The sequence below is a fragment of the Nycticebus coucang genome, chromosome 3 (genome assembly GCF_027406575.1).
Source record: "Nycticebus coucang isolate mNycCou1 chromosome 3, mNycCou1.pri, whole genome shotgun sequence".
Taxonomy (NCBI): Eukaryota; Metazoa; Chordata; class Mammalia; order Primates; family Lorisidae; genus Nycticebus; species Nycticebus coucang.
In genome coordinates this window covers 128,434,123-128,448,016 of record NC_069782.1, presented here as the reverse complement: position 1 = coordinate 128,448,016, position 13,894 = coordinate 128,434,123, and the positions used below count along the sequence as shown (strand labels likewise).

Here is a 13,894-nt window from a genome sequence, read left to right as displayed (position 1 = left end):
TAGGTCGTAACAGCAAGCTCATTGCGACCAAATAAGCAAATAAACAGATACAAAAGCTACCAGACACACAAGCCCATAAATGCACAGAGAGAGGGAGACACATGTACATACAGATAACACCCACGACAACAACATCAAAAAACAACTACAATAAAAATAGTGATAATCGTGAAATAATTGAAAAAAAGAAAAAAGTGATGTTCATAAAAAAGTTAAAAAGAAGAAAGGAGAAATCAAAAATAGAAAAAATAGAAATAAAAAATATATCTATAAATAATAAAAAATTGACAAGAGCTCCTCCAAGAAAATTGTGAGGAAAAAGCAGAACAACAATAACAAAAAAGGCACCAACCACAAAAATATTATTCTTGTATATATGTAGAAATTATACATCTATATGTATGATGTAGGGATCAACTTTCCTAGGAATATATTTATAATGCAATATACTATCTGGACACCAGGTGGCGCTGTGAGTGGTTCCCAGGCTTATACCCCATTCACAGTTTATACTGTTATCACTGTAACCAACCTACGTGGCCGATTGCCATTTTGGAGTTTCTGTAAAAGTTTGTCACCTAATTGTTGTGCAACCACAGTTGCTCTGTGCCATACGGCTTTCCTATGCGACCTCCCCAGTCAGTGCAGGAGTCCACACTTCACAGATCTTTCCACTCTGCTCCCACATTCTCCTGCAGACTGGCGACTGGAATCGGCTGTGGGGGAGGGTGATGCTGGCGGCTCATGCTGCTGGTAGCAGTCCCCAGCTAATGGCGGTCCTGCGGCTGGAGCACTCAGGGACCTTATTCTCAGTTTTGTGGTTCAGAGTTTCCCTTTTGAATGGGACCTGCCAGTTTGCTGCGCAGCCTGAACCACCAGCCCCCTCCAACATTCCCCATTGGGAATGCTCTGGTCTATTTAATCACCTTTGTCGTTCTGGGGGAAGGCATCTGCCATTTCGGATAGTTCAAAATGTCTGTTTCCTGGTGGGATCCCTTCCCTTCAATTTTCCATTGGGTTGGCCAGCTCCCAGTGGTTTTGAGTGGCTCTCCTTTCGGGTGCCACCCTCAGCTCAGGAATAAATTTTTGTCAATTGGGTTTTGCCATATTTGCAAGCTGCTGTCCTCCGTAAGGGAGGGGACTGCGGGCCAGCATGGCCAAGCAGGGAAAAAATCTCTACAACAGAGTCTGTGGTTTTAAATTACCCCTCATGTACAGTAATCCGCCAATTTTCTGAGCACCTCCAGCTGTCCGTCCACACCAATAATCCACGCCCGGGAAAGGTCTAGACCCCTCTTCCTCTCACCAGTTGACTTGGGAGAGATGGGCTACACGTCCGTCCCGTCCGCCATCATGCTCCATTATCTGAAGATATTTTCTTAAATAGTTGATTATGTATTTAAAAGATAGGGGCTCATTTTAAAAACTGTAACTATAACTACATAGTTAGATAACATATATAGCCATATTACATAAAAGACCTACTAGGTTAGTTAATGTTTTTAGACTATTTTAGTGGCTGTAACTAGGATGATTTTTACTAAAGTAAAAAACATACCCTGAATTCTTTTTTTTTTTTTTTGAATATCATCATATTTATTTCCCTACAGGTAATTTTTGTATAGCTTCAACATTTTCTCCTCAAAAAGACAAAAAGTCTCAAAGTTTAGAACTGGATCACTTGGCCCTTTCTTTTCTTATCTCCTCCCAGTTCAAAATGCTTGCATCTCTTAATGGCCAGCATCCTCTTGGATCTGCAGTTAGGCTCCACACATTCCAGCCTCAGCACAATCTTCTTTGTGGTTTTAGCCTTCTTCCGGAAAATTGGCTTTGTCTGCCCACCATAGCCACTCTGCTTTCGATCATAGCGCCTCTTTCCTTGGGCATACAAGGAATCCTTGCCCTTCTTATACTGGGTCACTTTGTGAGGCTGATGCTTGCCACACTTCTTACAGAAAGTTCTTCGGGTTTTAGGTACGTTGACCATCTCTACAGTAGAACTGTCTCTACGATGAAATCTCACCGCGAAGCTCGGCGTCCACAGCCCTTGCCTCCCGCCGCTGGCGCTCCCCCTGAATTCTTAGTAATACTCTTTATTCAAATTTAGTACTACAGGATTTTTTACTTGACCTCATTCTTTAGTTTGTTTTTTAATATTAGGTGTTCTTCTAATTCTATTTCCTTTTTTCTATTTTGGAGAACTCTAGTTCTCATGAACTTGTACATATGATAGAATAAAATAGAATATTACTTAAAAGTTCACTTGCTTTGTCCACATTATACATGTAACAGTCTAAGAATAATAGCACCAACACAATTACGATCATTAGAGAAGTATGAATTACTGTGCTTTAAAATTATTTGAAATAGTTATAGTCTGGTTATATTCCTACCTTGTTATACATTAGGTTACTTTCTTTTTATTTTCAATTTTTAGGGTCTGTGTAGAAAAAACAATTCACTTTTATATTTAAGTAAAATATTTACATGGTTTTAAAGTTAAATCAATAAAAGAAGTTATATTTTAAAAGTTCGCTTTCTCTATATAATAACTTTGTTTTTTTCCATCTGGCTTCCTGGTGTGAGCATTATTGAGATTAACGATAATTCCTTCTCTTCTTCAGTTCCTTCTTCCTAGCATGTGATTTGAAGTAATATCATTTTATTCCCTTTTGATAACTATGAGTCAATAAGCAAATTTATTCTTTTTTTATCTTCTATTTTTTGATAGTTGTACTAGATGCGCATTTAGAGCATATAGCCTTTGCCTACTGTGTTTTCTCCCTTATAATCATCATTTAGTCTTAGTTCTATAAGTAAATATAAGTCATAGGTTGCTTGACAATGGGGACATTGGTGAGAAATGCATTGTTAGGTGATTTTTGTGCAAATATCATAGAATATACTTAAACCTAGATGATATGGCATACTATACACCTGGGCTATGTGGTATAGCCCAGTGGTCAAGAACCTTTTCATGTGGGAATGCCGCATTAATTTAGCTGTAATCAAATAAGGCTGCAGTCAATTTGATATACTTAAAAATGTACATTATTTTGGGCGGCACCTGAGGCTCAAAGGGGTAGGGCGCCAGCCCCATATGCTGGAAGTGGTGGGTTCAAACCCAGCCCCAGCCAAAAACTGCAAAAAGAAAAATGTACATTATTTTGTAAAAATCTAATTACTATGTACTTAATTTCAAAAAAAGAAAAACTATTGGTTAAATTTTTTTTTTTTTACTCTTGGTTAATTTTAAAGTTAACAAAACTTTAATGACTTTGTTACGTTTGTATTTTGTTGGAAAGGATTTGGATATTTGTTTGCAGCACAGAGGTCCACAGTTTCAGTTGATCCTCTATATCTGTAGTACCAGCTGCTGGGATGCAGACCAGTAACAGCCTATGGCCTGTTAGGAACTGGCTGCATAGAGGAAGAGAGTGACTAGCAAACCAGCGAAGCTTCATCTGTATTTACAACTGCTCCCTATTGCTCCTTGGCATCACCTTCTAAGCTTTGCCTCGTGTCAGATAAGCTGCTGCCATTAGATTCTCATAGGAGTGCAAACCCTAAAAACCGTGTATGTGGGGGATCTAGGTTGCTTGCTTCTTACGAGAATCTAATGCTTGATGATCTGAGGTGGAAATGTAATACACTTGAATCATCCTGAAACCCTTTCTCCTGCCCTGATCCCTCCTGTGAAAAATTGTTTTTCATGAACTCAGTCCCTGGTGCCAAAATGTTTGGGGGGATGATGCTCTAGATCAGGCATCCTCAAACTTTTTAAACAGGGGACCAGTTCACTGTCCTCAGACCGTTAGAGAGCCGGACTATAAAAAAAAATATGAACAACAACAACAAAAAACAAAACTATGAACAAATTTCTGTGCACACTGCACATATCTTATTTTGAACTAAAAAAACAAAACGGGAACAAATATAATCATACTGCTGCATGTGGCCTGCGGGCTGCAGTTTGAGGACCCTTGCTCTAGATAGATACCAGTCATTTGTGACCTTGAGGCCATCTTGATTTGGGTTAGGTAGGAGAGTATAGATAAGCAACAAGTGGTCGAAAACAAGTAGCATTTTTTGAGCATGTCGCCACTGGTGTAGGTATTCTGCAGTTTTCCATACTTCAATGGATCTTTCTTACAGGCAATGACTTACAGGCAATGACTTAAACGTGTCATCTGCTGAGAGCTCCATCACTTCCATCTGTAGTTCTTTAGAAGCTTTGGTGATATCAACTAGATGTGGCTGAAATGCTAATTTGAGTGTGATGTCATGATTCCCAAAGTCAGTGAACCTTTCATAGTATTGCCCAATTAACAGGTCTGTAACAGCTGTATGTTCTTCCAATGACTTGCATATATCATCCTTATCAATGACCTTTGCTAACCAGGGAAAATGTTCATCCGAAATTTCTTTTTTTTTTTTTTAATTTTTATTAAATCATAGCTGTGTACATTAATGCAATTATGGGGTACAATGTGCTGGTTTTATATGCAATTTGAAATACTTTCACAAAACTGGTTAACATAGCCTTCACCACATTTTCTTAGTCGAAATTTCCTTTTGAGGAAAAAGTGTTTTGTTAGTTTTACTTTGCAGAGAAATATTCAAATCATTTTGATTTGACATGCTATCAAATAGAAATGTTGCAATCCTCTAGAAATCTTTCAATACTTCACTTTGCTGATTCTGTTCTTCATGAAGTATAATTATCTGTTCTTGCGGAGACAAAATTTGGCTAACACCTGTCACTCTGATCATCAACACAATTTAGAATGGTATGGCAAATTTACGCTGAATACCTCATTGTTCCACTTTAGCATGTTACAAAACTGACCTTGCTGTGTTGTATTTGCATGAATATAGTTAATAATATTTATAACTTGTTGCAAAGTGTCACTTAAAATAGTAGCTTTAGCACAGACATTTTGCTGATACAAGATACAATGAAAAGGAATAAGAGCATCTCCATCCCTTAATACTGTTTTTTTTTTTTTTTTTTAAGACAGAGTCTCTTACTTTGTTGCCCTGGGTAGAGTGCTGTGGCATCATAGCTCACAGCAACCTCCAACTCTGGGTCTCAAGCGATTGTCTTGCCTCAGCCTCCCGAGTAGCTGGAACTATAGGCACCCACCACAATGCCTGCCTATTTCTAGAGACAGGATGTCCCTCTAGCTCAGGGTGGTCTCGAACTCTTGAGCCTAAGAGATCTGCCCGCCTTGGCCTCCCAGAGTGCCACAATGCTTGGCCCCTTAATACTTTTTTTATCTATGCAATAAACTCTTCATGTTTATCTGTCATGAAAGGTGCATCATCTGTACATACACTCACCAACTTTATAAATTCAGTACAACTTTATGACATTTATCTTGAAAGTTATTGAAGATACCTATTCCCTGTGTTTTGTTCCCAAGAGTGCCCAAAGTGAGTAACTCTTCATAGCAAAGAAAATCTGCTATTATGACTTGAATGAGGTATAAAACCTGCACTGAGTGACTAGTATCAGTTGATTTATCTAAAGCAATTGATTAGTTATCTGTGTTCCTTTTGAAGTGTTGTATGAAGGTGTTCTGTTAAGTGGAAGCTCAGTTCATCTTACCCATCAGTTATGGTTCGCCTTGAAAGATGAGGTTGTTTGTACTCAGGGTCTAAGCATCCTGCAGCTTTGACAATGTATTCGTTCACAATTTCTAAATCAATGAATGTCTTTCTTCTCCCCCTCAAGTATATAAGCTATTTTATATGTTGGTTCAGTGGCATTATTTCCAGGTCTTATTTCTGCTTATAAGAATTGTCTTTGCTTATACTTTTCATCTTTGAATTTCTACAATACAACCTTTTCATGCCTCTCCTTCTAATTTAAAGTATTTGTGGTCCTTATGAGTGTTACAATGTGGATTAACATAGAATTTCTTTAATGTTGATATTGTAGTATCACAAAGCAAGCAAACCATCTTATCTTTAGCAAAAACAAGAGAATATTGCGACGCCTATTCCTCATTAAAAATTCATTTTCTTCTTTCAGAGTTCTTTTGGTCTTTTGTTTTTGCTTTTAACATGATGGCTATTAAGCAGACAGAATTAAAAAATGATGTTGAGATGTGCAACTATTCACAAATACCACTTCAAACAGAAACACGGTGCGTGGTTGTCAAAAACTGATAAAAGACTGGCATACTCAGCCCCCATAAACTCTTGCCAACCAGCCGTATGAGATAGTAGGATCAGTTAGGTGGGGAAGTTAGAACTGAATCAGCAGCAGTCAAGTTAGCCTTTATGGGTTACTAATGTTCTAATTTTCTTGGTCAGTCTGAGGGGATTATTTCATTAAAACTTACTTTATTCTTCTGTATTTTAAATATGTTCATTTAAAAAAATAAAACAAAAATATAAAAGATGAACAAAAATGTATTGATAAAAATGAAAGGATTTGTTCTTTAAAATTTGGATTCAGTCAAAATGTGGCACTTATGGACCTAGAAGGCCACCTGGGGTGCAGGTTCCCCACCCCTGGTTTACCCTATTTGCTCCTAGGCTATAAACCTGAACAGCATGTTATTATACTGAATATTGTAGGCAGTTGTAACACAACAGTAAGTATTTATGTTTCTAAACATCAAAAAGCTGTAGTAAAAATATGGTATTATAATCTTATGGGACTGCCATGGTGTATGTGGTCCATTGTTGACTGAAACGTCATTATGCAGTACAAGACTGTCTAGCGTTACTGCTTGCCATCTTTTCTTATATAGATATGTCTCCAGTCATTTGAGGTATCTAGAGCTTATTATCAATAGATCTGTCTGGAAGGGCTCATAGGAACAATATTCTTTGTGTTTTTACATATTCCTAATAGTTTTTCTGTGAACTTTATATTGAAAGTCAACTTGGGTTGATATAAAATTCTTGGCTCACATTTTCTTTCCTTCAGCACCTTAAGTATGTTATTTTATTGTCTCTTAGAAGTTGCTGTTGAAAACTGAAAATAAATCTGATTTATTTTTCTTTTGCTTATGCCCAAAGGATATTTTATTTTCCTTTTAATCCAGTATTTTACTAGACTATATCTAGTTATTTGTCATTCTGTGATGTAATGTGTCCTTTCAATATGTAGTTAAATTTTTTTTTTCTGGAAAGTTTACTTAATTACAGTTTTTTCTGTTTCATTACTTTGTTTTTTTTTTCTTTAGGAACTCCTATTATACATATATTAGTCTTTCTTTTTCCCTTCCCCTTCCCTTTCCCCTTCCCCTTCTCTGTCATCCATGCTGGACTGCAGTGGCCTCATCATAGCTCATTGTAACCTCAAACTCCTGGACTCAAGCAGTCCTGCTGCCTCAGTCTCCCAAGTAGCTGGGACTACAGACATGTGCCACAGTCTAATTTTTCTATTTTTTGTAGAGACAGGATCTTGGGGTCTCCCTCTTACTCAGACTAGTCTGGAATTTCTGGCTTTAAGTGATCCTCCCACCCGGGACACCCAAAGTGCTAGGATTACAGGCATGAGCCACTACACCCAGCAGAGGTTTTCTGAGATCTATTTTATGTATTTGTCACTTTCTCTAAAATTCCTTTTTCTCTTTTTCTTTCTTTCTTCTTTTTATCTTTTTTTAATTATGTTTAAGGCAGTTTTTAATATTTATTTACTCTTTCAGTTCTTTTGATCTTTATTTCTGAAATAGGATTTTTATTTTATCTCTAATTCCTGTTTAAAAACTATCACTCCATTTCAGAGTTTTTCTGGTTGTGATTTATACTTGTTAAGTACATTTTATCATTTTCTTAATTTCCTTTACTGTGTTTTGCAATATTAGGTTATAGTTTTCATAGTTCTCATGGGCATGTCTTTTCTGGCATGATTTTATTATTTCTAGGGTGATTATCAACTTTTATTTTCTTTTGCTTACAATACTTTTCATGAGGGTGATTATGATCCTTTTTTGTTGCTCATTTTTATGCAAAGTTAGTTTTTCTAAACTCTTTTTAAGAGGGAGTGGTGGGTTAGTAGAGCTTTTCCTAACTTACACAACTGTAGAGCTATAGAACTCACGTGTGTGTGTGTGTGTGTGTGTGTGCGCGTGTGCGTGCGCGCGAGAGAGGTATGGCCTATTGCTTTCTGAGACATTCTGATTTTGTTTCTGTCCTCTAGTTTTTTTCTGAGCTTTCTATTTCCTTTGCTCAGTTTTTTTTCATTTTCTTTTTTTTTTTTTTTTTTTTATTAAATCATAGCTGTGTACATTAATGCAATCATGGAGCACCATACACTGGTTTTATATACCATTTGACATATTTTCATCACACTGGTTAACATAGCCTTCCTGGCATTTTCTTAGTTATTGTATTAAGGCATTTATAGTCTATCTTTATTAAGTTTCACATGTACCCTTGTAAGATGCACTATGGGTGTGGTCCCACCAATTACCCTCCCTCTGCCCATCCTTTCCCCTCCCCTTCCTTTCCCCCGTATTCTTAGGTTATAATTGGGTTATAGCTTTCATATGAAAGCTATAAATTAGTTTCATAGTAGGGCTGAGTATATTGGATACTTTTTCTTCCATTCTTGAGATACTTTGCTAAGAAGAATATGTTCCAGCTCCATCCATGTAAACATGAAAGAGGTAAAGTCTCCATCTTTCTTTAAGGCTGCATAATATTCCATGGCTTTGCCCAGTTTTTAATGTTCTGTCAATATGGAGTCTTTTCTCAAATCTATCTTTCTTTCTTTCTTTCTTTCTTTCTTTCTTTCTTTCTTTCTTTCTTTATTAAATCATAGCTGTGTACATTAGTATGATCATGGGGCACCATACACTTGGTTCATAGACCGTTTGACACATTTTCATCACACTAGTTAACATAGGTTTCCTGGCATTTTCTCAGTTATTTTGCTAAGACCTTTACATTCCACATTTACCAAGATTCACATATACCCTTGTAAGATGCACTGCAGGTGTAATCCCATTAATCCCCCTCCCTCAAATCTTTCTTATTATGGGGTTTTACTTGTGGAAGTTTTGGCTGGTTGGTTTTATGAGTTTACAGGGCGTGTTTCTGATCCCTCAGACTTCCCATGGATATGGATATCCCTCCCACAAATTGGGATATACAAAACCTGCCCACTTTCCTGCTGCTATTTTCAAATACCCTGCTGCTCTATTCAGTGATTATGTGTTTGAGAGCAAGAAAGTGAATGAACATGTGCATGAGAATAGGGGATTTCTAGGATGACTTTTAGGGGCCAGATTCTTTATACCTTACTCTCTAATCTTAGTATGCTCAGTGAAAATGAACATAATAATAGGTATATACTTAGTTTCTATGTATTAGTAAATGTTATGTATAAAATTTAAACTCTATGGAGAAAACTAAATTATCAACTTCGCTTTTGAAAAGGAATAAAATTTGTTTATATAAAATATATGCTGTGTGTTGGCGGCGCCTGTGGCTCAGTGAGCAGGGCGCCGGCCCCATATGCCGAGGGTGGCGGGTTCAAACCCAGCCCCGGCCAAACTGCAAAAAAAAAAAAAAATATATGCTGTGTCATACAGAAGTGAGTCCCAAGGAAGTAAAGTTGATTAAAATGTTAAAAGACATGCTACATTGACTCTAACTAACTATATGACTGCAGTTAGTTGTTATATAGACTAATTCATAATATCCCAATAATTGAGAGCTTAGCCTAGAATCACAGACCTAGATTTGAATTTCCAAGCTACTATTTACTAGTTATTGACTTCTGGTGAGTTAATTAATTGCCCAAATCTTTAATTTTTTATTCTTTAAAATGGGGCAACTATAACATTTATGTCTATTGAAGTTATTATAAAGATTAAACGATGCAGTGCATGAAAATGCTTTTTATAATACCTGGTATTTAATAGATGTTTAAGAAAGCTGGTTATTTAAGTTTTATTCTTGGTTTGTGTGTATGGTTAGAAAGTTGTTTTTTTTTTTTTTTAACCAGCGACGATGAGGGAAGAGTTTACAGTGACATTATTTTCATATTGAGTCTTCCTTTAGCAATAATAGTTTTTGTCTGCTTGCACAGTCTTATGTACATATTCTTTCCCCATGATTTATTTTTTTGAGACAAGGTCTCACTTTGTTACCCTGGCATCCATGGCATTTTCATCACTGGCACTTTCAGTCTTCCCAGGTTTTTTTTTTTTTTTTTTGCAGTTTTTGGCAGGGTCTGGGTTTGAACCCACCACCTCCGGCATATGGGGCAGGCACCCTACTCCTTTGAGCCACAGGCGCCGCCGTTTGTTTTTCTAGGAACTGATGGCTGTTGGTAGATTTGACATTGCTGCCTCATCTATCATTACTCTAACAAAGATGCATAGGCACATCCGTGGACATTAATTTTCATGATATTTCTGACTAATCTATTCCATATTTTACAGTTGCTTATCCACCATCAATGACAGAAATCCTGAAATTCTGTATTCCTTGGAGTGTTTACCTGTTCAATTTCTGTTTTGTCATTGACTTTGGAACATCATTTTATTAAGACATATTGGCATTGCATATTCCTTTCTTCTCTTTCTACCATCTGTATGTAGATGCTATGTGGAATGCAAAGGTGAGTTTGACTATAATTTTAAAGAATTGAAGAAGTTACATTGATTAAAACTTATATAAATTTAGCAAAGCACAGCATAGCATGGGTGGTGCCTGTGGCTCAAAGGGGTAGGGCGCCGACCCCATATGCTGGAGGTTCAAACCCAGCCCCGGCCAGTAACTGCAAAAAAAAAAAAAAAAAAAGCACAGCAGAGGTAGGTAGTTCAGGAAGATCTTCTAAAATAATGGAGTGAGGTTATATTTAGTATCCAGGTGATGCTGAGAATGCTGGGTCTGTGGATTACACTTTGAATAGCAAGACCTTATGAGCAAAACTATGATTTGATTAAATATGCAATGAAATAGGAAAACACATTTTGCCTTCCATTTACATTTTTATGGAAATTTTATGAAATATCTTAGAGCTGGCAAATTATTTATATTAAATATAAATATCAAAGATAAATAAGAATAAGATCTCTTATTTCTAGTTTTTATCTTTATTGAGGTTGATTAGAAGCATATTTAACCTATCAATTTTTTTTGACATTGTCAGATATTTTGTTTTTACATGTACTCCAATGAATTATTATAAGAACCGTATAAGTTAGATTGCTGTATCTATTTCCATTTAAAGAAATTGAGATTCAAGAAATTTAAACAACTTCCTTAAAGCTTCTTACTATATAGTGAAGCTGGGATGAACTTAGGTCTCACATTAAAGCTAATTCTTTTTGCATTGCAGTCAGCTGCCTTCTTAAGATGGTTTTTCTGAGAAATCGTCTTTGTATTAAGGTTTTTAAATGTCTTGTGGAAGTGACCCTTTAAAGGAGCTTACATGTTTGTCTATCTGAGAAAGTTTATACAGTTTATGTTTGTGAGTCTTTACTGTATAGGGTCTGTGATCCTTACAGTAGCGATAGAAGGGTGTGTGTGTGTGAGCACATGAGGTTGCTTTCCTTTTTTTTTTTTTTTTTTTTTTTTGTAGAGACAGAGTCTCACTCTATGGCCCTTGGTAGAGTGCCGTGGCCTCACACAGCTCACAGCAACCTCCAACTCCTGAGCTTAGGCGATTGTCCTGCCTCAGCCTCCCGAGTAGCTGGGACTACAGGCGCCTGCCACAACGCCCGGCTATTTTTTGGTTGCAGTTCAGCCGGGGGCCGGGTTTGAACCCACCACCCTCGGTATATGGGGCCGGCGCCTTACCAACTGAGCCATAGGCACCGCCCGAGGTTGCTTTCCTTAAGTGAGATGAAATATTTTAAGGAGGCACTTCCTCCTTTCGGCAACCAGGAGCCTGAACTAGATGATTTCTCAGATTGCTTCAAGCCCAAACATCCTACTATGGATATGATATTTTTGTTTTAGAAAATAGATTGTGTGGTAGATTTGGTAGATGTAAAACATTTCCACCAGCAGATGGCACTCCAGCATTTCTGTAGCCGGCAATCTTTAGCTAGCTCCAAAGTAGAAACTAGGAAAAACTGGACACATAAAAACCAAAACCAAAAACAATAAAAAAAGGGAAATATTTCAGTCATTTTTGTGATACAGAATTACATATATATCAAATAACATGTTCCTATATATACAAATTGATAGTAAGTCATAATCCTTTACTGTGTTCTGCAGCATTTTTCACCATACTATTAATAGCACTTATCAAATAGATTTGTTAACCTGTTCATTTTTCCAGCTAGAACTTTGAGGTTCCCAAGGGTAGGATGTTCTTATTTATCTTTAAATCCCAGGGTCAGAGGAGAAGACACAATACCTGGCTTATAGTCAGCACTTAATAAATATTTCTCCCTTTCATTCCCCAGAAAATTGGTTAAGTATTGCCATGAATGCGGGAGAATATTTATGAACACTGGTCTGTGTAAAGCCTTTTGTTTCATATTCTTTTCAACAGTTACCTTATAGGCATCAACTCTAATATGTTTCATGACTGTTCTTTGATATTTTTGTATCCTTGTAAAATATATTTTATGTATGTATTATATTTACAATAGCATTTAGTGCTATAGATAACATTGTTTTTTTTGAGCATGTTTCTCACTTATCCTTGATTTTAAAATCTATTTTATTTTTTGCAGTTTTTGCCTGGGGCTGGGTTTGAACCCACCACCTCCAGCATATGGGGCCGGTGCTCTACTTCGTTGAGCCACAGGCGCCACCCAACCTATTTATGTTGTTTTATGTACATTTAGTTCATTGCTTCTAACAGTTGCTCATCTAATTTTACCTATTCCATTTCCCTTGTGATGGACGTCTGGGTGCCTCTGATTCCTCACCATTAAACTCAATACTTTATTGATCATCCTCATTCACATCTTTTAAAAAACCTTCTGCAAATTTTACTACTGGGGTTTATGCATGCCCAGTAGTGGGATTGCTGGCTCTCAGGGAATACAGATGCTTCACTAAATATTGCCATATCACTTTCCAGAATGGCACAATTAGTTTACAATATCATGGCATGTAAGAAGGTTTTGATCTTCCTACATTCACAATTAGTGTTACCCAATATTTCAGAATTTTCCAATCAGGTGGTATAAAGCAAAAATATTTCTTAAGTGAAAGAATCATCACTTGAAGAACCCATTAAAGCTAATAGGATGTTATGGTATTTATTTGCATAATTTTCTTCCTTAAAGGATGGTCCCTCATTACTTGAACTTTTATTGTCTAACTTTAGTAATAGAATAGATTTATATTCTATTGAGATATATCTCAATATATCCCTTAGAATCTGAATACTAACTCCTCATTACCTGAAACCTAAGAATCACATAGATTCAAATAACATGGTATCCCTGGTTGTCTAAATTGGCTCTCTGAAAATAAAAACCAAATAAAGTTGTTTAGTGAGGAATCCCAAGATGTGCTCAGGACCTACTCCAAATCAGTTATTAAAAAGCTCCTCAGATGATTTTAGTGCATAGCCAGGGATGAGAATCACTGGACTCTAACATCAACATTTCTACCTGAAAGGGAAAAAGGTTATTTTTATACTTAAACATAGGAAATACTATTTTGTTGTGATGGCCAGGCTTCATAAAATCAAAACAAGAATTTAAAGTTTAAGTGTGTGATAGAAATTAAACATACTTCCTAAGAGTCATCAGCATATGATTGTCATCGAAAGGACTGGAAGAATTAGAAAATTTTGGTGAGATTGTTAAGGCTGATAAGGTTTAACATGACCAGCATGGAAATAAAGACAGACTTGAATCTCTTTTATGTGGAGACAAAACTACTCCAAAGAATTAGGGGTCTAGATGTTAATTCTGCCAAAGGTAAAATATTAAGTTGAGTAACTATG

The 13,894-nt window shown here is 36.6% G+C and overlaps 1 protein-coding gene and 1 pseudogene across 1 annotated transcript; both read right to left on the bottom strand.

Annotated features, from left to right (window-relative positions):
- Positions 1 to 957, bottom strand: part of LOC128581115 (hyaluronan mediated motility receptor-like) — a 30,203-nt pseudogene extending 29,246 nt beyond the window's left edge.
- Positions 958 to 1,580: 623 nt separating this feature from the next.
- LOC128581461 (60S ribosomal protein L36a) lies at positions 1,581 to 2,066 on the bottom strand. The gene has a single exon (XM_053584329.1). The coding sequence runs from the start codon at positions 1,985 to 1,987 to the stop codon at positions 1,667 to 1,669; it is 321 nt and encodes a 106-aa protein (XP_053440304.1). The 5' UTR covers positions 1,988 to 2,066; the 3' UTR covers positions 1,581 to 1,666.
- Positions 2,067 to 13,894: the final 11,828 nt, after the last annotated feature.